A 24,059-nucleotide genomic window follows, 5' to 3' on the forward strand; every position below is an offset into this window, starting at 1 on the left:
GTAAAAATGTCACCATGTGATAAATGTCAGAATGTAAATCAGGGAGAGGAAAGCTTTTACAATAGGAAAACACTGACTAAATCATTTATACATAATTATTGTAAAAATTAAGTACTTTTTTATTACATAATTTTCACCGGAGTTACTCTTTAATGGTCCTGCAAAAAGCAAATCCTCCTCCAACAACTACACATACAAAGATAAATGCAGTGGGCCTGTAACTCAAGTTATAAACTGAGTAAGAAAGGTGGCAGGAAAAAGCTCAATCAAGCCTCACTGACCAATTCAATGTAAAGTTTATTAGGACAACATGTCTGAGCACATATCAAAACCCACACAATTTAAAAACACTAAAAACAAGGAGGAGCCTTAGGATATAAACAGGTCCAACCCCACTCATACATACATCACATCTGCCATTCTGCCATGCACACTCCATGCATATTGAGCATAAGCTGGATGCAAAGCCTCATTATTATTATTATTTATTGTATTTATAAAGCGCCAACATATTACGCAGCGCTGGACATTTGAATATAGCTATAGCTCACTATATAATCCAGTGAAGGGAGGAAAAAAAATAAGGTGCCCATAGACCTGACCATTATGGGCAGATTTGACAAAGAGACCAATTCATCTCCAATTGAATCTGATTAGAGATAAATCTGTTTGTTGTTGATTCTGCCCATACACTACAGGCCGATTCCCGTCCGATGTCAGCATGAAATCCTCAGGGAAGCGCTGCCCCCCCCCCCAATGTATAATGTCCCCCCCCCCCAGTGTGTGCATGTATACATTACCTGTCCTGTAGCAGCCACCGCATGGTGTCCCATAATCCTCCGGCCAGCTATCCGTACAGCGCCTGACGTCAGATGCTATGCCCCAGTAGCGCGTACAGAGAGCCGCCCAGATTACGGACATCGCACGGAAGCTGCTACAGGACAGGTAACGTATAAATGCACAGACGGGAGGGCACAGTTATACATTAGCGGCGGGGGTTATGCCGTCTCGTCATTTGTTCTGGAAATTGCTGCCGTACTGCCACACACCCGACCAACCAACATCGGCTCGACATCTTGCGGCATATGCGATCGACCATGCGACCAATTTCCATCAGGAAATTGGTCGCTTTGTCGGTCGGGCATGCACTTGGCGGCACCGATTTTAATCCAGTTCGATTATAATAATCAAATTGGATGGTCGATCGGCCACCAAGTCGCCTTTAATTAGTTAGTTAATGTCGGTTCGTCTCTGGGCAGCAGCTCCTGCTCCACTCACTATACAATCAGGATGCAGATCAGGGTGGAGGAGAGGATCGCTATGCTGATCTTCCAGGCGGTGTACATTGTGGGGGAACCGGAAGGTTGGCCGTGTATGATCACAGGTTTAGTTCCATCTACAATACAAAACGAGAGAGGATGTAAGAGGCAATCGTTCACCAGGCTGCCCCATCCAATCGCATTCACATAAAACCGCCACGTGTTAATTCAGGCACAAGATATTGCGGTAATTTTACTGCTATTCCACTATCACCTGTTGTTATTATTATGAATATTTTTTATTCATATAGCGCCAACATCTTCCGTAGCGCTGTACATACAAAACAAATCATGGGGAACAAATATACATAAGAAATTCAAGACACTGTACAGTCATGACAATAGTAGAAATACAAATACATACATAGTTAATATGTAGTTTGAGTTATCTCTAAGGTAGGTACAAGTGCATATACTAAATTACAGCAGTATGATAGGAAACACGAGGAGGAGGTCCTGTTATCAAACGTTCAAATGTTACCGATACCTTACTTATCTGATGCTATCCTCATACTAACCTCTTACAGTCAGTCTATGCCCAGCACTAACCTACCCCCTACCTATGCCCAGCACTAACATACCACCTACCTATGCCCAGCACTAACCTACCACCTACCTATGCCCAGCACTAACCTGACCCCTACTTATGCCAAGCACTAACCTACCACCTACCTATCCAGCACTAACCTACCCCCTACCTATGCCAAGCACTAACCTACCCCCTACCTATGCCCAGCACTAACCTACCACCTACCTATGCCCAGCACTAACCTACCCTCTACCTATGCCCAGCACTAACCTACCACCTACCTATGCCCAGCACTTACCTACCCCCTACCTATGCCCAGCACTCACCTACCACCTACCTATGCCCAGCACTAACCTACCCCCTACCTATACCCAGCACTAACCTACCCCCTACCTATGTCCAGCACTAACCTACCCCCTACCTATGCCCAGCACTAACCTACCACCTACCTATGCCCAGCACTAACCTACCACCTACCTATGCCCAGCACTAACCTGACCCCTACTTATGCCAAGCACTAACCTACCACCTACCTATCCAGCACTAACCTACCCCCTACCTATGCCAAGCACTAACCTACCCCCTACCTATGCCCAGCACTAACCTACCACCTACCTATGCCCAGCACTAACCTACCCTCTACCTATGCCCAGCACTAACCTACCACCTACCTATGCCCAGCACTTACCTACCCCCTACCTATGCCCAGCACTCACCTACCACCTACCTATGCCGAGCACTAACCTACCCCCTACCTATACCCAGCACTAACCTACCCCCTATCTATGTCCAGCACTAACCTACCCCCTACCTATGCCCAGCACTAACCTACCACCTACCTATGCCCAGCACTAACCTACCCCCTACCTATCCCCAGCACTAACCTACCCCCTACCTATGCCTAGCACTAACCTACCCCCTACCTATACCCAGCACTAACCTACCTCCTACCTATTCCCAGCACTAACCTACCACCTACCTATGCCCAGCACTAACCTACCTCCTACCTATGCCCAGCACTAACCTACCCCCTACCTATGCCCAGCACTAACCTACCCCCTACCTATGCCCAGCACTAACCTACCCCCTACCTGTGCCCAGTACTAACCTACCCCCTATCTATGTCCAGCACTAACCTACCACCTACCTATGCCCAGCACTAACCTACCCCCTACCTATGCCCAGCACTAACCTACCACCTACCTATGCCCAGCACTAACCTACCCCCTACCTATACCCAGCACTAACCTACCCCCTACCTATGTCCAGCACTAACCTACCCCCTACCTATGCCCAGCACTAACCTACCACCTACCTATGCCCAGCACTAACCTACCCCCTACCTATCCCCAGCACTAACCTACCCCCTACCTATGCCTAGCACTAACCTACCCCCTACCTATACCCAGCACTAACCTACCTCCTACCTATTCCCAGCACTAACCTACCACCTACCTATGCCCAGCACTAACCTACCTCCTACCTATGCCCAGCACTAACCTACCCCCTACCTATGCCCAGCACTAACCTACCCCCTACCTATGCCCAGCACTAACCTACCCCCTACCTGTGCCCAGTACTAACCTACCCCCTATCTATGTCCAGCACTAACCTACCACCTACCTATGCCCAGCACTAACCTACCCCCTACCTATGCCCAGCACTAACCTACCACCTACCTATGCCCAGCACTAACCTACCCCCTACCTATACCCAGCACTAACCTACCCCCTACCTATGTCCAGCACTAACCTACCCCCTACCTATGCCCAGCACTAACCTACCACCTACCTATGCCCAGCACTAACCTACCCCCTACCTATCCCCAGCACTAACCTACCCCCTACCTATGCCCAGCACTAACCTACCCCCTACCTATACCCAGCACTAACCTACCTCCTACCTATTCCCAGCACTAACCTACCACCTACCTATGCCCAGCACTAACCTACCACCTACCTATGCCCAGCACTAACCTACCCCCTACCTATACCCAGCACTAACCTACCCCCTACCTATGTCCAGCACTAACCTACCCCCTACCTATGCCCAGCACTAACCTACCACCTACCTATGCCCAGCACTAACCTACCCCCTACCTATCCCCAGCACTAACCTACCCCCTACCTATGCCCAGCACTAACCTACCCCGTACTTATACCCAGCACTAACCTACCTCCTACCTATTCCCAGCACTAACCTACCACCTACCTATGCCCAGCACTAACCTACCTCCTACCTATTCTTAGCACTAACCTACCCCCTACCTATGCCCAGCACTAACCTACCCCCTACCTATGCCCAGCACTAACCTACCCCCTACCTATGCCCAGCACTAACCTACCCTCTACCTATGCCCAGCACTAACCTACCCCTACCTATGCCCAGCACTAACCTACCCCCTACCTGTGCCGAGCACTAACCTACCCCCTACCTATGCCCAGCACTAACCTATCCTCTACCTGTGCCCAGCACTAACCTACCCTCTACCTGTGCCTAGTACTAACCTACCCCCTACCTATCCCCAGCACTAACCTACCCCCTACCTATCCCCAGCACTAACCTACCCCCTACCTGTGCCCAGCACTAACCTATCCTCTACCTATGCCCAGCACTAACCTACCCCCTACCTATTCCCAGCACTAACCTACCCCCTACCTATGCCCAGCACTAACCTACCCCCTACCTATGCCCAGCACTAACCTACCCCCTACCTGAGCCCAGTACTAACCTACCCCCTATCTATGTCCAGCACTAACCTACCACCTACCTATGCCCAGCACTAACCTACCCCCTACCTATGCCCAGCACTAACCTACCACCTACCTATGCCCAGCACTAACCTACCCCCTACCTATACCCAGCACTAACCTACCCCCTACCTATGTCCAGCACTAACCTACCCCCTACCTATGCCCAGCACTAACCTACCACCTACCTATGCCCAGCACTAACCTACCCCCTACCTATCCCCAGCACTAACCTACCCCCTACCTATGCCCAGCACTAACCTACCCTCTACCTATGCCCAGCACTAACCTATCCTCTACCTATGCCCAGCACTAACCTACCATCTACCTATGCCCAGCACTAACCTACCCCCTACCTATGCCCAGCACTAACCTACCCTCTACCTATGCCCAGCACTAACCTACCATCTACCTATGCCCAGCACTAACCTACCCACTATCTATGCCCAGCACTAACCTACCCCCTACCTATGCCTAACACTAACCTACCCTCTACTTGTGCCTAGTACTAACCTACCCCCTACCTATCCCCAGCACTAACCTACCCTCTACCTGTGCCCAGCACTAACCTACCCTCTACCTATCCCCAGCACTAACCTACCCCCTACCTATGCCCAGCACTAACCTACTCCCTACCTATGCCCAGCACTAACCTACCATCTACCTATGCCCAGTACTAACCTACCCCCTACCTATGCCCAGCACTAACCTACCCCCTACCTATGCCTAGCACTAACCTACCCCCTACCTATGCCCAGTACTAACCTACCCCCTACCTATGCCCAGCACTAACCTACCCCCTACCTATGCCCAGCACTAACCTACCCCCTACCTATGCCCAGCACTAACCTACCCCCTACCTATGCCTAGTACTAACCTACCCCCTACCTATGCCTAGCACTAACCTACCCTCTACCTATGCCCAGCACTAACCTACCCTCTACCTATGCCCAGCACTAACCTACCACCTACCTATGCCCAGCACTAATCTACTACCTACCTATGACCAGCACTAACCTACCCCCTACCTATGCCCAGCACTAACCTACCCCCTACCTATGCCCAGCACTAACCTACCCCCTACCTATGCCCAGCACTAACCTACCCTCTACCTATGCTCAGCAATAACCTACCCCCTACCTATGCCTAGTACTAACCTACCCTCTACCTATGCCCAGCACTAACCTACCACTTACCTATGTCTAGTACTAACCTACCCCCTACCTATGCCCAGCACTAACCTACCCCCTACCTATGCCTAGCACTAACCTACCCTCTACCTATGCTCAGTACTAACCTACCCCTCCCTATGCCCAAAACGAACCTACCCTCTACCTATCCCCAGCACTAACCTACCCTCTACCTATGCCCAGTACTAACCTACCACCCACCTATGCCCAGTACTAGCCTACCCCCTACCTATGCCCAGTACTAACCTACCCTCTACCTATGCCCAGTACTAACCTGCCCCCTACCTATGCCCAGTACTAACCTACCACCTACCTGTCCCCAGCACTAACCTACCCCCTACCTATACCCAGCACTAACCTACCCCCTACCTATGCCCAGCACTAACATACCCTCTACCTATGTCCAGCACTAACCTACCCCCTACCTATACCCTGCAACAACCTATCCCCTACCTATGCCCAGCACTAACCTACCCCCTACCTATGCCCAGCACTAACCTACCCCCTACCTATGCCCAGCACTAACCTACCCCCTACCTATGTCAAGCACTAACCTACCTTCTACCTATGCCTAGTACTAACCTACCACCTACCTATGCCCAGTACTAACCTACCACCTACCTATCCCCAGCACTAACCTACCCCTACCTATACCCAGCACTAACCTATCCCCTACCTATGCCCAGCACTAACCTACCCCCTACCTATGCCCAGCACTAACCTACCCCCTACCTATGCCCAGCACTAACCTACCCCCTACCTATGCCAAGCACTAACCTACCCTCTACCTGTGCCTAGTACTAACCTACCCCCTACCTATCCCCAGCACTAACCTACCCCCTACCTATCCCCAGCACTAACCTACCCCCTACCTGTGCCCAGCACTAACCTATCCTCTACCTATGCCCAGCACTAACCTACCCCCTACCTATTCCCAGCACTAACCTACCCCCTACCTATGCCCAGCACTAACCTACCCCCTACCTATGCCCAGCACTAACCTACCCCCTATCTATGTCCAGCACTAACCTACCACCTACCTATGCCCAGCACTAACCTACCCCCTACCTATGCCCAGCACTAACCTACCACCTACCTATGCCCAGCACTAACCTACCCCCTACCTATACCCAGCACTAACCTACCCCCTACCTATGTCCAGCACTAACCTACCCCCTACCTATGCCCAGCACTAACCTACCACCTACCTATGCCCAGCACTAACCTACCCCCTACCTATCCCCAGCACTAACCTACCCCCTACCTATGCCCAGCACTAACCTACCCTCTACCTATGCCCAGCACTAACCTATCCTCTACCTATGCCCAGCACTAACCTACCATCTACCTATGCCCAGCACTAACCTACCCCCTACCTATGCCCAGCACTAACCTACCCTCTACCTATGCCCAGCACTAACCTACCATCTACCTATGCCCAGCACTAACCTACCCACTATCTATGCCCAGCACTAACCTACCCCCTACCTATGCCTAACACTAACCTACCCTCTACTTGTGCCTAGTACTAACCTACCCCCTACCTATCCCCAGCACTAACCTACCCTCTACCTGTGCCCAGCACTAACCTACCCTCTACCTATCCCCAGCACTAACCTACCCCCTACCTATGCCCAGCACTAACCTACTCCCTACCTATGCCCAGCACTAACCTACCATCTACCTATGCCCAGTACTAACCTACCCCCTACCTATGCCCAGCACTAACCTACCCCCTACCTATGCCTAGCACTAACCTACCCCCTACCTATGCCCAGTACTAACCTACCCCCTACCTATGCCCAGCACTAACCTACCCCCTACCTATGCCCAGCACTAACCTACCCCCTACCTATGCCCAGCACTAACCTACCCCCTACCTATGCCTAGTACTAACCTACCCCCTACCTATGCCTAGCACTAACCTACCCTCTACCTATGCCCAGCACTAACCTACCCTCTACCTATGCCCAGCACTAACCTACCACCTACCTATGCCCAGCACTAATCTACTACCTACCTATGACCAGCACTAACCTACCCCCTACCTATGCCCAGCACTAACCTACCCCCTACCTATGCCCAGCACTAACCTACCCCCTACCTATGCCCAGCACTAACCTACCCTCTACCTATGCTCAGCAATAACCTACCCCCTACCTATGCCTAGTACTAACCTACCCTCTACCTATGCCCAGCACTAACCTACCACTTACCTATGTCTAGTACTAACCTACCCCCTACCTATGCCCAGCACTAACCTACCCCCTACCTATGCCTAGCACTAACCTACCCTCTACCTATGCTCAGTACTAACCTACCCCTCCCTATGCCCAAAACGAACCTACCCTCTACCTATCCCCAGCACTAACCTACCCTCTACCTATGCCCAGTACTAACCTACCACCCACCTATGCCCAGTACTAGCCTACCCCCTACCTATGCCCAGTACTAACCTACCCTCTACCTATGCCCAGTACTAACCTGCCCCCTACCTATGCCCAGTACTAACCTACCACCTACCTGTCCCCAGCACTAACCTACCCCCTACCTATACCCAGCACTAACCTACCCCCTACCTATGCCCAGCACTAACATACCCTCTACCTATGTCCAGCACTAACCTACCCCCTACCTATACCCTGCAACAACCTATCCCCTACCTATGCCCAGCACTAACCTACCCCCTACCTATGCCCAGCACTAACCTACCCCCTACCTATGCCCAGCACTAACCTACCCCCTACCTATGTCAAGCACTAACCTACCTTCTTCCTATGCCTAGTACTAACCTACCACCTACCTATGCCCAGTACTAACCTACCACCTACCTATCCCCAGCACTAACCTACCCCTACCTATACCCAGCACTAACCTATCCCCTACCTATGCCCAGCACTAACCTACCCCCTACCTATGCCCAGCACTAACCTACCCCCTACCTATGCCCAGCACTAACCTACCCCCTACCTATGCCAAGCACTAACCTACCTTCTACCTATGCCTAGTACTAACCTACCCCCTACCTATGCCCAGCACTAACCTACCCCCTACCTATGCCCAGCACTAACCTACCCCCTACCTATTCCCAGCACTTACCTACCACCTACCTATGCCCAGCACTAACCTACGCTACCGATCCCCAGCACTAACCTACCACCTACCTATGCCCAGTACTAACCTATCACCTACCTATGCCCAGCACTAACCTACTCCCTACCTATGCCCAGCACTAATCTACCACCTACCTATGCCCAGCACTAACCTACCCCCTACCTATCCCCAGCACTAACCTACCCCCTACCTATACCCAGTACTAACCTATCACCTACCTATCCCCAGTACTAACCTACCGCCTACCAATTCCCACCACTAACCTACCACCTACCTATCCCCAGCACTAACCTACCCACTACCTATACCCAGTACTAACCTATCACCTACCTATCCCCAGTACTAACCTACCGCCTACCAATTCCCACCACTAACCTACCACCTACTAAGGCCCAGCACTAACCTACCTATACCTAGCACTATTCTACCCCCACCTATATGATCAGAGCAGCATACCTGATATCACAGCGCGGGCCCTTCTGCTCAGCCTCCCCTCATTGATGTAGCAGAAGTATTCTTTGTTCATCGTGGTTTCCACATTCAGGACGGATTCGACCATCTTCCGCCCGTCTCCGAGACTGGTGATGTTTTGTGTGGCTTCTCTTGTTAAGTCTGCCGTATTCGGTAAATTGTACCATGTGACCTCGGGGTTCTGGAAGACCCCGGAGATGAAGAACTTCAGGCGACGTTTCCCACTGATGGAAGTGAAGATTATAGAGGGGCTGTTTGCATTCAAGCCTGGAATAAAAACACGAACAAGGAATTATCATTGTGACCTACAAGATCTGAGAAGCCCATCAAAGCAGAGAATGAACATGTAACGAGATGCTCTACTGTTTGATGAAATATTACTAGGCACCAGGACCCCACTAGCAGGACCAGGGTGGTGCATCCGCCTCTGCTCACGTGTCTTTAAGCAGCAAGTTGGTATGTGCATCTGTACGCCTTGTATAGGAACCAGACCGATATACTAAGTCAGTGAGTGAGGAGGGGGGAGGCAGGAGAGCATCATTGGGGAAAAGCAGCTTGTTGTACTGTGTGAGGAGTCTGACAGTAAGTGAGGAGAAGGGAAGGAGGAGAGCTTCATCGGGGAAAAGAAGCTTGCTGTGCTGTATGAGGAGTCTGACAGTGAGTGAGGAGGGGGGAGGCAGGAGAGCAGCATTGGGGAAAAGCAGCTTGTTGTGCTGTATGAGAAGTCTAGCAGTGAGTGAGGAGAAGGGAAGGAGGAGAGCATCATTGGGGAAAAGCAGCTTGTTGTGCTGTATGAGGAGTCTGACAGTGAGTGAGGAGGGGGGAGGTAGGAGAGCATCATTGGGGAAAAGTAGCTTGCTGTGCTGTGTGAGGAGTCTGACAGTGAGTGAGGAGGGGGGAGGCAGGAGGTCATCATTGGGGAAAAGCAGCTTGTTGTGCTGTGTGAGGAGTCTGGCAGTGAGTGAGGAGGGGGAAGGCAGGAGAGCAGCATTGGGGAAAAGCAGCTTGTTGTGCTGTGTGAGGAGTCTGGCAGTGAGTGAGGAGGGGGGAGGCAGGAGAGCATCATTGGGGAAAAGAAGCTTGTTGTGCTGTATGAGGAGTCTAGCAGTGAGTGAGGAGGGGGAAGGCAGGAGAGCAGCATTGGGGAAAAGCAGCTTGTTGTGCTGTGTGAGGAGTCTGGCAGTGAGTGAGGAGGGGGGAGGCAGGAGGTCATCATTGGGGAAAAGCAGCTTGTTGTGCTTTGTAAGGAGTCTGACAGTGAGTGAGGAGGAGGGAGGTAGGAGAGCATCATTGGGGAAAAGCAGCTTGTGCTGTGTGAGGAGTATGACAGTGAGTGAGGAGGGAAGAAGGAGAGCATCATTGGGGGAAATAAGCTTGTAGTGCTGTGTGAGGAGTCTAGCAGTGAGTGAGGAGGGGCGAGGCAAGAGAGCAGCATTGGGGAAAAGCAGCTTGTGCTGTGGGAGGAGTCTGGCAGTGAGTGAGGAGGGGGGAGGCAGGAGAGCATCATTGGGGAAAAGCAGCTTGTTGTGCTGTGTGAGGAGTCTGACAGTGAGTGAGGAGGGGGGAGGCAGGAGATCATCATTGGGGAAAAGCTGCTTGTTGTGCTGTGTGAGGAGTCTGACAGTGAGTGAGGAGGGGGGAGGCAGGAGGTCATCATTGGGGAAAAGCAGCTTGTTGTGCTGTGTGAGGAGTCTGACAGTGAGTGAGGAGGGGGGAGGCAGGAGGTCATCATTGGGGAAAAGAAGCTTATTGTGCTGTGTAAGGAGTCTGACAGTGAGTGAGGAGGAGGAGGAGGCAGGAGAGCATCATTGGGGAAAAGCCGCTTGTTGTGCTGTGTGAGGAGTCTGGCAGTGAGTGAGAAGGGGGGAGGCAGGAGAGCAGTATTGGGGAAAAGCAGCTTGTTGTGCTGTATGAGAAGTCTAGCAGTGAGTGAGGAGAAGGGAAGGAGGAGAGCATCATTGGGGAAAAGCAGCTTGTTGTGCTGTGTGAGGAGTCTGACAGTGAGTGAGGAGGGGGGAGGCAGCAGAGCAGCATTGTTTCATTTGACTTTCATAGCAGAATGGAGTCGGTGGCACTGCTGTCCTGACTGAGGAGGAATGGAGGACACTTGACTGGCTGAGGGTGAGCAGTGTGTTTGTCACAGACTTGCAGCCAGCCAGCCGATGTGTTGTTGTGTTCAGCTGGAGCATGTCATGTCTCAGGTTATTGCATATGTTCCCTTGCTGACTGAGAACATTGAATGAAGCAGAGTAAATTGTTGAGTGTTGTGCGGTCATTCCGAATTTAGGGGGGGGGGGGGAGCCACATACTGGCAAGTTTGCCTCAGGCAGCAAAAAGTTTAGGATCAGCCCCTGGAAGAGAGATAAGTGGAGTGTGTAGTCCAGGACCAGGACTGGTCCGTACAATGATAGCGGGGCAGCAGGAGAGATAAGGTATGACATGTTTTCTGAATCTCCTATGGGAGGCTCTGATGTCTTCTGAGCTGCTACCAAAGGAAAGAACAATAATTTGGTAGCTTCACACCTGAACAAAATTTGTTGCATAGAATTATTTAAAAAATATACATTTATCACAGTGTCAGTATGTATATAAACATTAGCTCCTTATGCACAACGTGACTGAGAATCCTGAAATGTCTGGAGAGCCTCAACTGTAATCTATTCAGTTATTCAATAAAAGGTATTGTTTAATTTCCAAGTTCTAGCTATAATTAACATTGATTACAGCATAGTGTTGCTGAATCTAGTCAAAGGTGTGTGTCACTCTCATTGTAAATTCAAGTTCTGACTGATCTCAGAGAGTCCACCAGAAAGTAGGGACCATGGAACTTATCATGAGAAAGTAAGGTCCCTACATCTGGTCACCAGTAACCCGAACACTCTACAACAAAACATAAGCCTGGACACCTACTAACTTATCACCAGGAACCAGATGACCTTGTAACATATCACTAGAAGCCAGAGGACCCTGCAGCATATCGCTAGAAGCCAGAGGTCCCTTTAACATATCACTACAAGCCAGAGGTCCCTTTAACATATCACTACAAGCCAGAGGTCCCTGTAGCTTATCACTACTAGGAGCCAAAGGACCCTGTAGCATATCACTAGGAGCCAGAGGACCCTGTAGCATATCACTAGGAGCCAGAGGTCTCCACGACTTGTTATAAGTATGCGGAAAGCCGGAGGAACCCACATCACCAGCAAAAGCCAAAACTTCACATAGCTTACCACTAGGAGGCATAACACCCTACAGCTTTCCCCAGGAGATCAATGCACCCTACGTCTTACCACCAGAAGCCAGGAGACCTCACAGCCTATCACAAGGCCAGAGAAAACCACAACTTACCACCAGGGCCGGCCCTAGACTTTTTGCCGCCTGAGGCAAGTTTTGAAAAAATTCACCCCGCCTCATGAGCGGGCCGGCCCTGCTTACCACTAGGTGGCATAACACCCTACAGCTTACCCCAGGAGATCAATGCACCCTACGCCTTACCACCAGAAGCCAGGAGACCTCACAGCCTATCACAAGGCCAGAGAAAACCACAACTTACCACTAGGTGGCATAACACCCTACAGCTTACCCCAGGAGATCAATGCACCCTACGTCTTACTGCCAGAAGCCAGGAGACCTCACAGCTTATCACCAGGAGTAAGAGGGAACCACAACCTACCACTAGGAGGCATAACACCCTACAGCTTACCCCAGGAGATCAATGCACCCTACGTCTTACCACCAGAAGCCAGGAGACCTCACAGCTTATCACCAGGAGTAAGAGGGAACCACAGCCTACCACTAGGAGGCATAACACCCTACAGCTTACCCCAGGAGATCAATGCACCCTACGTCTTACCGCCAGAAGCCAAGAGACCTCACAGCTTATCACCAGGAGTAAGAGGGAACCACAACCTACCACTAGGAGGCATAACACCCTACAGCTTACCCCAGGAGATCAATGCACCCTACGTCTTACCGCCAGAAGCCAGGAGACCTCACAGCCTATCACCAGGAGTAAGAGGGAACCACAACCTACCACTAGGAGGCATAACACCCTACAGCTTACCCCAGGAGATCAATGCACCCTACGTCTTACCGCCAGAAGCCAGGAGACCTCACAGCATATCACCAGGAGTAAGAGGGAACCACAACCTACCACTAGGAGGCATAACACCCTACAGCTTACCCCAGGAGATCAATGCACCCTACGTCTACCGCCAGAAGCCAGGAGACCTCACAGCCTATCACAAGGCCAGAGAAAACCAAAGCTTACCACCAGGAGGCATAACACCCTACAGCTTACCCCAGGAGATCAATGCACCCTACGTCTTACCGCCATAAGCCAGGAGACCTCACAGCATATCACCAGGAGTAAGAGGAAACCACAGCTTACCACTAGGAGGCATAACACCCTACAGCTTACCCCAGGAGATCAATGCACCCTACGTCTTACCACCAGAAGCCAGGAGACCTCACAGCTTATCACCAGGAGTAAGAGGGAACCACAGCCTACCACTAGGAGGCATAACACCCTACAGCTTACCCCAGGAGATCAATGCACCCTACGTCTTACCGCCAGAAGCCAGGAGACCTCACAGCTTATCACCAGGAGTAAAAGGGAACCACAACCTACCACTAGGAGGTATAACACCCTACAGCTTACCCCAGGAGATCAATGCACCCTACATCTTACCGCCAGAAGCCAGGAGACCTCACAGCTTATCACCAGGAGTAAGAGGAAACCACAGCTTACCACTAGAAGGCAAAACACCCTACAGCTTACCCCAGGAGATCAATGCACCCTACGTCTTACCGCCAGAAGCCAGGAGACCTCACAGCTTATCACCAGGAGTAAGAGGGAACCACAACCTACCACTAGGAGGCATAACACCCTACAGCTTACCCCAGGAGATCAATGCACCCTACGTCTTACCGCCAGAAGCCAGGAGACCTCACAGCCTATCACCAGGAGTAAGAGGGAACCACAACCTACCACTAGGAGGCATAACACCCTACAGCTTACCCCAGGAGATCAATGCACCCTACGTCTTACCGCCAGAAGCCAGGAGACCTCACAGCGTATCATACGGCCAAAGGACTGCATGTAGAAGGAGATGTCAAACTCCAGTCCTCAAGGGCCAAATTCCTCACACGTTTTTGGCACAACTCAAATGAATTGATGGGAATGAATCAGGAAAGGTGTGATTCATCAAGTAGAATACATTTCTCCATTTCTCTGTCCATCCTAAACCCTGGCATGGATGTGGCCCCCCAGGACTGGAGTTCAACTGTGGAACATAAACAGTTCGATGTCTCCTAATAATCTGTAATGAAGAAACTAACCACTGATAGATAATTGCACAGCCAGATCTCCATCAGCAGTCTTATGGGCAGCCTTGCAGATATAAGTCCCCTCGTCCCGGAAGGAGACCTCACTCAGCGTCAGGTTCAGGTTCCCTCCTGTGATCTCCTTGGACAACTCTGTGCGATTTGTGAACTGTGGATCCTGTTCCCTGAGATCGGCTTTACCATCCACAGATTTATGGACCACCACGCTGCTGCCATTGCCTTCCACTTTCACCCACACCACCGTCAAGCCTTCTGGCCCCCGCACGAAGGGGAAGGAGCAAGGCAGCTGCACAGAGTCATAGAGGGAGGTAGACACTTGCAGGAGGATAGAGGGTGGAGTACTTTGTTGTTGAGCCCCTCCTGATTGGATGATGAAGCATCCCACGATGATCAGCTGGAAAAGAAAAAAACTAGACTGTGATTGTTTGATATGGGGATATAAACAAACACAGGACATTTATATTGTGCTTTTCTCCTGGCGGACTCAAAGCACCAGAGCTGCAGCCACTAGGGGGGCTCTATTGGCAGTAGCAGTGTTAGGCCAGAGCTGCAGCCATTAGGGGGCGCTCTATAGGCAGTAGCAGTGTTAGGCCAGAGCTGCAGCCACTAGGGGGCGCTCTATAGGCAGTAGCAGTGTTAGGCCAGAGCTGCAGCCACTAGGGGGTGCTCTATAGGCAGTAGCAGTGTTAGGCCAGAGCTGCAGCCACTAGGGGGTGCTCTATAGGCAGTAGCAGTGTTAGGCCAGAGCTGCAGCCACTAGGGGGCACTCTATAGGCAGTAGCAGTGTTAGGCCAGAGCTGCAGCCACTAGGGGGTGCTCTATAGGCAGTAGCAGTGTTAGGTCAGAGCTGCAGCCACTAGGGGCACTCTATAGGCAGTAGCAGTGTTAGGCCATAGCTGCAGCCACTAGGGGGCGCTCTATAGGCAGTAGCAGTGTTAGGCCAGAGCTGCAGCCACTAGGGGGTGCTCTATAGGCAGTGGCAGTGTTAGGCCAGAGCTGCAGCCACTAGGGGGAGCTTTATAGGCAGTAGCAGTGTTAGGCCAGAGCTGCAGCCAATAGGGGAGCTCTATAGGCAGTAGCAGTGTTAGGCCAGAGCTGCATCCACTGGGGGGCGCTCTATAGGCAGCAGCAGTGTTAGGCCAGAGCTGCAGCCACTAGGGGGTGCTCTATAGGCAGTAGCAGTGTTAGGCTAGAGCTGCAGCCACTAGGGGGCGCTCTATAGGCAGTAGCAGTGTTAGTCCAGAGCTGCAGCCACTAGGGGAGCGCTATATAGGACGTAGCAGTGTTAGTCCAGAGCTGCAGCCACTAGGGGGTGCTCTATATGCAGTAGCAGTGTTAGGCCAGAGCTGCAGTCTCTATGGGGCGCTCTATAGGCAGTAGCGGTGTTAGGCCAGAGCTGCAGCCACTAGGGGGCACTCTATAGATAGTAGCAGTGTTAGACCAGAGCTGCAGCCACTAGGGGGTGCTCTATAGGCAGTAGCGGTGTTAGGCCAGAGCTGCAGCCACTAGGGGGCGCTCTATAGGCAGTAGCAGTGTTAGGCCAGAGCTGCAGCCACTAGGGGGCGCTCTATAGGCAGTAGCAGTGTTTGGCCAGAGCTGCAGCCACTAGGGGGTGCTCTATAGGCAGTAGCAGTGTTAGGCCAGAGCTGCAGCCACTAGGGGGTGCTCTATAGGCAGTAGCAGTGTTAGGCCAGACCTGCAACCACCGGGCGCTCTATAGGCAGTAGCAGTGTTAGGCCAGAGCTGCAGCCAGTAGGGGGGCGCTCTATAGGCAGTAGTAGTGTTAGGCCAGAGCTGCAGCCACTAGGGGGTGCTCTATAGGCAGTAGTAGTGTTAGGCCAGAGCTGCAGCCACTAGGGGGGCGCTCTATAGGCAGTAGTAGTGTTAGGCCAGAGCTGCAGCCACTAGGGGGCGCTCTATAGGCAGTAGCAGTGTTAGGCCACAGCTGCAGCCACTAGGGAGCACTCTATAGGCAGTAGTAGTGTTAGGTCAGAACTGCAGCCACTAGGGGGCACTCAATAGGCAGTAGCAGTGTTAGGCCAGAGCTGCAGCCACTAGAGGAGCTTTATAGGCAGTAGCAGTGTTAGGCCAGAGCTGCAGCCACTAGGGGGTGCTCTATAGGCAGTAGCAGTGTTAGGCCAGAGCTACAGCCACTAGGGGGCTCTCTATAGGCAGTAGCAGTGTTAGGCCAGAGCTGCAGCCACTAGGGAGTGCTCTATAGGCAGTAGCAGTGTTTGGCCAGAGCTGCAGCCACTAGGGGGTGCTCTATAGGCAGTAGCAGTGTTAGGCCAGAGCTGCAGCCACTAGGGGTGCTCTATAGGCAGTAGCGGTGTTAGGCCAGAGCTGCAGCCACTAGGGGGCGCTGTATAGGCAGTAGCAGTGTTAGGCCAGAGCTGCAGCCATTAGGGGGGCTCTATAGGCAGTAGCAGTATTAGGCCAGAGCTGCAGCCACTAGGGGGTGCTCTATAGGCAATGGCAGTGTTAGGCCAGAGCTGCAGCCACTAGGGGGCGCTCTATAGGCAGTAGCAGTGTTAGGCCAGAGCTGCGGCCACTAGGGCAAGCTGTATAGGCAGTAGCAGTGTTAGGCCAGAGCTGCAGCCACTAGGGGCGCTCTATAGGCAGTAGCAGTGTTAGGTCAGAGCTGCAGCCACTAGGACACGCTCTATAGGCAGTAGCCCAAGGTCTCCTACTGAATAGGTGCTGGCTTACTGAACAGGCAGAGCCGAGAGTCAAACCCAGGTCGCCTGTGTCATCCTCATTACACTATCCTGCTGTAATATGTACGAACAGAGGCGCCAAGCAGAGTAAAACAATGTTCTAAAAATGATAAAAAGAGGGAAGTCGAGGTGGACTTACCTCCCTCTGGTAGTGGACATATACTCAAATGCAGAGTAAAAAATATACAATTTATTCACAGCTCCATAAAATCGCAACGCGTTTCGCGGTCAACAGTCCCGCCAGCCACGATCAGAGGGGCAGCTCCAATCGTGGCTGGCAGGCTGTTTACGGAGCTCCATAACTCAGCAGGGATGCACACATATCTGCGCGCGCGATTCCCGCTACTTTTCTGGTCCCAAATGAGAATGAAAATTCCTGCCTTACCATAATTATTGGACTCATTCCAATGATGGAGGTGCGAGGCGTTCCCCTGTGTGGACAGAAGGGATACAGACAGTCACAGTGTTAGAAAGAGAGGTAATAATACAGTGCATAAGCTGCAATCCCTACATATAACACAAAGCAGGTAATTAGGGTGTGGGTCCGGTTGGTATGTTTGGCACCACCATAGACCACAGTGTAAAATGCAACTATGGTAGTGCTGAGCGTACAATGTGGGTGCAGGAGTTATGCTGTTGTATAGATGAACTAGCTGATGACCCGGTGTTTCCTGGGTATGTATTTAGTGGTGGTTGGCTTGGCCAACTTTGTCTAAAGCACATTTAGAGAAGTCAGCTTTATTTTGGAATAAGGTGCTGTGGACTGCTTACACTAAAATTGAAAGAAAAACAACACAGCATTTCAAAAAAAACACCTGCTACCTACAGTAAAATATGGTGGTGGTTCCATCATGCTGTGGGGCTGTGTTGCCTAACCTTGACACACAGTCACTCAGTGACACAGTTTTTGAGATTTGTGGTCATTGGGATCAATAATTTTAATTTTCCCATTGAAAATAAACAAATACAGTGGGATGCGAAAGTTTAGGCAACGTTGTTAATCGTTATTATTTTCCTGTATAAATCGTTGGTTGTTGCGATAAAAAATGTCAGTTAAATATACCATATAGGAGACAAACACAGTGATATTTGAGAAGTGAAATTAAGTTTATTGCATTTACAGAAAGTGCACAATAATTGTTTAAATAAAATTAGGCAGGTGCATAAATTTGTCATTTTATTGATTCCAAAACCTTTAGAACTAATTATTGGAACTCAAATTGGCTTGGTAAGCTCAGTGACCCCTGACCTTACTTACACAGGTCAATCCAATTATGAGAAAGAGTATTTTAGGGGGTCAATTGTAAGTTTCCTTCCTCTTTTAAATTTTCTCTGAAGAGAGCAACATGGGGGTCTCAAAACAACTCTCGAATTACCTGAAGACAAAGATTGTTCACCATCATGGTTTGGGGGAAGGATACAGAAAGCTGTCTCAGAGATTTCAGCTGTCTGTTTCCACAGTTAGGAACATATTGAGGAAATGGAAGACCACATGCTCAGTTCAAGTTAAGGCTTGAAGTGGCAAACCAAGAAAAATGTCGGATAGACAGAAGCGACGAATGGTGAGAACAGTCAGAGTCAACCCACAGACCAGCACCAAAGACCTACAACATCATCTTGCTGCAGATGGAGTCACTGTGCATCGTTCAACCATTTGGTGCACTTTACATAAGGAGATGTTGATGTATGCAGGAGAAGCCTTTTCTCTGCCCACAGCACAAACAGGGCTGCTTAAGGTATGCTAAAGCACATTTAGAGGAGCCAGCTTTATTTTGGAATAAGGTGCTGTAGACTGCTTAAACTAAAATTTAAAGAAAAACAACACAGCATTTCAAGAAAAACACCTGCTACCTACAGTAAAATATGGTGGTGGTTCCATCATGCTGTGGGGCTGTGTGGCCAGTGCAGGGACTGGGAATGTTGTTAAAGTTGAGGGACACATGGATTCCACTCAGTATCAGCAGATTCTGGAGACCAATGTCCAGGAATCAGTGACAAAGCTGAAGCTGCGCCGGGGCTGGATCTTTCAACAAGACAACGACCCTAAACACTGCTCAAAATCCACTAAAGCATTCATGCAGAGGAACAAGTACAAAGTTCTGGAATGGTCATCTCAGTCCCCAGACCTGAATATAATTGAAAATCTGTGGTGTGAGTGAAAAAGAGCCATCAAGCCAAAATGAACTAGAGATGTTTTGTAATTAAAGAGGAATTGTCCAAAATACCTTCAACCAGAATCCAGACTCTTATTGGAACCTACAGGATGCATTTAGAGGCTGTAATTTCTGCAAAAGGAGGATCTACTAAATATTGATTTTATTTATTTTTTGTGGTGCCCAAATGTATGCACCTGTCTAATTTTGTTTAAACAAAATATTACACACTTTCTTTAAATCCAATAAACTTCATTTCACTTCTCAAATATCACTGTGTGTCTCCTATATGATATATTTAACTGACATTTTTTATCGTAACAACCAACGATTTAAACAGGAGAATCATGACGATTAACAATGTTGCCCAAACTTTCACATCCCACTGTATGATTGACTGTAGCTCCACCCTTCTTGGGAATTTTAACCCCAGACACCCAATAACCACTGTACCAGGTTTGAGGTCTCTGCTATTAACAGCAAGAAGGGCTGCAATTTAAATATTCCCCTTGAAAATCAATAGGTGAATTTTGATTGGCTCTTGTAGGCTCCACCCACTTTCCAGAATAATAATCCCAGTCACCCAGTGACCAACTGTGCCAAGTTTGAGAACCCTGCCATTAACAGTGTAAGAATGGCTGCAGTTTACATTTTCCCATGTAAAAAAGTTGGTTTTGTTGGCTCCACCTACTTTTTCCAGCCTTGACATACAGTCACTCAATGACCAAGTCTATGAGCTTTGGGGTCCTTGGCAAGTCGGCATCAATAATTTAAATTTTCCCTGAAATGAAACAAGTCTTATTGGCTGTTTGTGGCTCCACCTCGTTTTCTGAATTTGAACCCCATCATCCAATGACCAACTGTGTGAAGTTTTAGAAGCGTAAGAATGGCTGCAGTTGACAATTTCCCCGTTATTTTTTGGGTGCCGCCCACTTTTTGGAACCTTGACACACAGTCACTGAGTGGCCAAGTTTGTGAACTTTGGGGTTGGCATCAATAATGTTGAAATAGAAGCAGGTTATCAAGCAAAGAAATCTGATTGGCTGTTTATGGCTTCGCCCCCTTTAGTGAATTTGGGTCCCAGTCACCCAATGACTGACTGTAGCAGGTTTGAGGTCTCTGCCATTAACAGTGTAAGAATGGCAACACTGTAAATATTCACCGTAAAAATCAATGCTTATTTACTGCTTTTGCCATTATTGTATTGCCACAAATTCGTTTATTTACACTCCCCTGCATATATATACTGTCACACTCATATTATTTACATATACTGTACATACACACTGACACAACACATTTTCTTTACTATTCCTACTACACTTTACCAATGTGTTTACACGCTGTTTCCCCACATTCCTGTGCCCAACAGCCGCCTGTCTGCTAATATATATATATATATATATATATATATATATATATATATATATATATATATATATATATATATATATATATATATATGCATTTAATCATCACAAGCTATTAGCGGAGCCCTGTGTAACACATTGCAGAGTGAAAATTGTCATTTTTCTTTTTTTTAGACTTCATGAGTGGTGAACAGTGAACTTGGTCGTGTTATCGGGAATCCGGCTAAGCGAGATTGGGGTCAGTTCATGGCAATTCTGCAGCTGAAGTCTGTATACAAAAGTTGGCAACTCATCGTCTTCTACTTCATTATCCTGGCATGGCTTCTGTTTCATCTCACAAGAAAACACTCTGGCTATGAACCACAAATTTAAGAGATTAGAAAGGAGTCGCACTGCCAACGCAGGGTAGCCCCCCCCCCCCCCCCCCCCCACACACACACACACAACAGTGATTCAACAAGCAACAGTAAGGAGTAGGGCTGTGGAGTCGAGGAGTCGGAGCCATTTTGGGTACCCGGAGTCAGAGATGGAGTCGGTGGTTTCATAAACTGTTGAGTTGGAGTCGGATGATTTTTGTACTGACTCCACAGCCCTGGTAAGGAGGACTGGGCCTTAACAAGTCCTGAGAACTGAGTCCTTTACTGAATTCTCACTGGCAGTGATCCATGCAGTCTTTACCAGCAGCACCAGGGCCGGCGCTACCATAGAGGCAAAGGAGGCAGCTGCCCCAGGGCCCCAGAGCTTGTAGGGGCCCCCAGTGGCTACAAGAGGGAAAAAAAATTTCAAATCAACCTTATAGTTTTTGAGAAAATTGATTTTAAAGTTTCAAAGGAAAAAAAATACACATTTAAAAACCCGCCGACTTTAATGGTTAATAGCAAATCCACCTTAAATGCTAGAAACCCTAAATTTGCAGGACATGTTAAGGAGATCATTGGGAATAAGAGGAAAACACTATTTTTCAAAAAGAATTATAGTTTTTGAGAAAATCGATTTTAAAGTTTTGAAGGAAAAAAGTATAGTTTTAAATGCGGTAAATGTCACTTTTAGTAGCTAACCTAACGGTAGTGTAATTGTACATGCATCAAACGAAAGCGCAATACATTTCCTGACGGGGTTTCCAGCAGCGCTTTGGCCAGGGATCGCTATACAGCCGCAATATGGCTGTATGAAGATCCCTGGCATTTTTTTCTATTTTCCCAATTTTTTTTTTATGTTTAGAGTGTGGGAATTTTTTTTTTTTTTTAATTATGTGGGGTCCCCCCCCTCCTGAAACTTTTTAACCCCTTGTCCCCCATGCAGGCTGGGATAGCCAGAATGTGGAGCTCCGACCGATTGGGACTTCACACCCTGACTATACCAGCTGCAAAAAAGGTCCCCTAATGCCGATTTTTGCTCCGGGGTATCTGTTGGGGGGGGCCCCCCAGGTTTATTTTGCCCTGGGGCCCCATTGTTGCTTAAACCGGCCCTGACCAGCACAATGTTTTGGGCATCAGCCTGTGCCTAGGCACTCCAGAACCAGGTTTATTGGCATCTCTGTCCCATCTCTAATGACCGATTATACTCACCGTCTGTCGGGTCCCTTGGCTCACCTCTTGTTTAATGTACAATCATTTTCTTCCTCTCTGCCTTTTGCTCTTTGACAATGATGCAGCTTCCAGTTTCAGATCTTCAGACCTTCCCTGATTGGTTCCTGGTTAAAGAAACCAGTCTAACCAGAATAAGAAATGGCTTCTGTCTATAAACCTTGAAAGCACGATCCGAAAATGCCATAAATTGTTTTATTGCTCCAGAGTAAGGTGCTAATGTCATAGATAATGGAGATCTTCCATGTTCTTAGCCTGAAGCCAGGGCCGGTCCTGGACTTTCTGCTGCCTGAGGCAAAGATCGTGAAGGCGCCCCCCCCCCCCCCCTGGTCGACACCCCCCCCCCCCCCCTTAAAGCAAAATTAAAGGAGACTGCTTCAGTCTGCCCCTCTCTCTCGTGCCTCCTTCTTTGCCACTCTTCTGTGCATCCTGTCCTTCCCTTCTGTGTCCTTTCCCCATGTGCCTCCCTTCTGTGGCCTCTCTTGTGCCTCCTTCTTTGCCCCTCTCTCTTGTGCCTCCCTTCTGTGGCTTCTCTCTTGTGACTCCTTTGCAACTCTCTCCTGTGCCTCCCTTCTGTGTCCTCTCCCCTGTGCCTCCTTATTTGCCACTCTCTCTCCTGAGTCTCTCTGTCTTATGCCCCTCCTTGCAGTCACTGCCCTCCTCCCTCTCCATGTTTTGATCCCCACTCCCATGTCACCATCTTCCTGCTCCCACTTAGCCCCTTTCTTGTGCCCGACCCCCCCCCTTCCTTTCGACTTTGTCATCCCCTTCATTGATTCCTGTTCCCCTTGCCAAGCCCCCCCCCCCCATATGTCTTCTATACTGATTCCATTCCAATTCCCTCCCCACAGTATGCCCACCATTACTAATTCCCTACTGTACGTCCATTACTGCCAGTGGTGCCCTGTATTATACCCCCGGCCCCATCTGCTGTACATAACATTACATAACATCCCCCACACGACCGACCAACCGACCGTGAAGAAAGCCTGAGTGAGGCAGCAAAGTGACTGACTCACCGGGGATGGGGTCTCCCTCCGGGTCTGGCGGTGGCGATGGCGAAGGGCGGGCGTCGGGGATCCGCAGGCATTCAGCATGCATCCTGCACTGGCTGGCACTGGCAGGCAGGGGACAGACGGCTGCGGCGGCCGCGGGCATGTTCCATCCATCTTGGATCTCGCGCTGGCGGGCAAGGCCGGTGAGCGGCAGCAGCCAGGCTCATCATCATAGTCACGGTCACGTCGGCGGCGCTCAGTGACTGACCGTGACAATCAGGCAGGGCAGCAGAGCGGGCGGCAGCCGCCGCCATTAGCAGGCTTAGGCAGCGTGCAGCCTTGGAGGAGACAGAGGCCGCAGAGCTCGGAGTCGTCGGACTCGGAGGCTGGCGGCATCATGTGGGTGGCACGTGGCATCAGAACTGGCGGGCAGGCGGTGCACAGCCTAACGGGGGACGGGGCGGGTCGGGTCCCAGCCAGAACACAGTCCGGGCGGACTCGGTCTCGGCGGCGGAGGGTCAC

The 24,059-nt window shown here is 50.1% G+C and overlaps 1 protein-coding gene across 1 annotated transcript; it reads right to left on the reverse strand.

Annotated features, from left to right (window-relative positions):
- Positions 1-912: 912 nt before the first annotated feature.
- LOC137545186 (V-set domain containing T-cell activation inhibitor 1-like) lies at positions 913-22,581 on the reverse strand. Its single transcript, XM_068266304.1, has 5 exons — positions 22,525-22,581; positions 17,819-17,864; positions 14,711-15,110; positions 9,359-9,640; positions 913-1,396 (listed from the first exon to the last, which is right to left on the reverse strand). Exons 2-5 carry the CDS (start codon positions 17,834-17,836, stop codon positions 1,278-1,280), a joined length of 819 nt encoding a protein of 272 aa, XP_068122405.1. The 5' UTR covers positions 17,837-17,864; positions 22,525-22,581; the 3' UTR covers positions 913-1,277.
- Positions 22,582-24,059: the final 1,478 nt, after the last annotated feature.

Source organism: Hyperolius riggenbachi, chromosome 2 (genome assembly GCF_040937935.1).
Source record: "Hyperolius riggenbachi isolate aHypRig1 chromosome 2, aHypRig1.pri, whole genome shotgun sequence".
NCBI classification, from domain to species: Eukaryota; Metazoa; Chordata; class Amphibia; order Anura; family Hyperoliidae; genus Hyperolius; species Hyperolius riggenbachi.

What these genes read in the sequence shown, in the direction of transcription:
- LOC137545186 (XM_068266304.1), bottom strand. An exon ending in TGTGCAATTATCTATCAGTG is followed by an intron (nt 9,641 to 14,710) that starts GTTAGTTTCTTC and finishes TTTTTATTCCAG; the next exon opens with GCTTGAATGCAAACAGCCCC. An exon ending in GGCCCGCGCTGTGATATCAG is followed by an intron (nt 1,397 to 9,358) that starts GTATGCTGCTCT and finishes TTTGTATTGTAG; the next exon opens with ATGGAACTAAACCTGTGATC.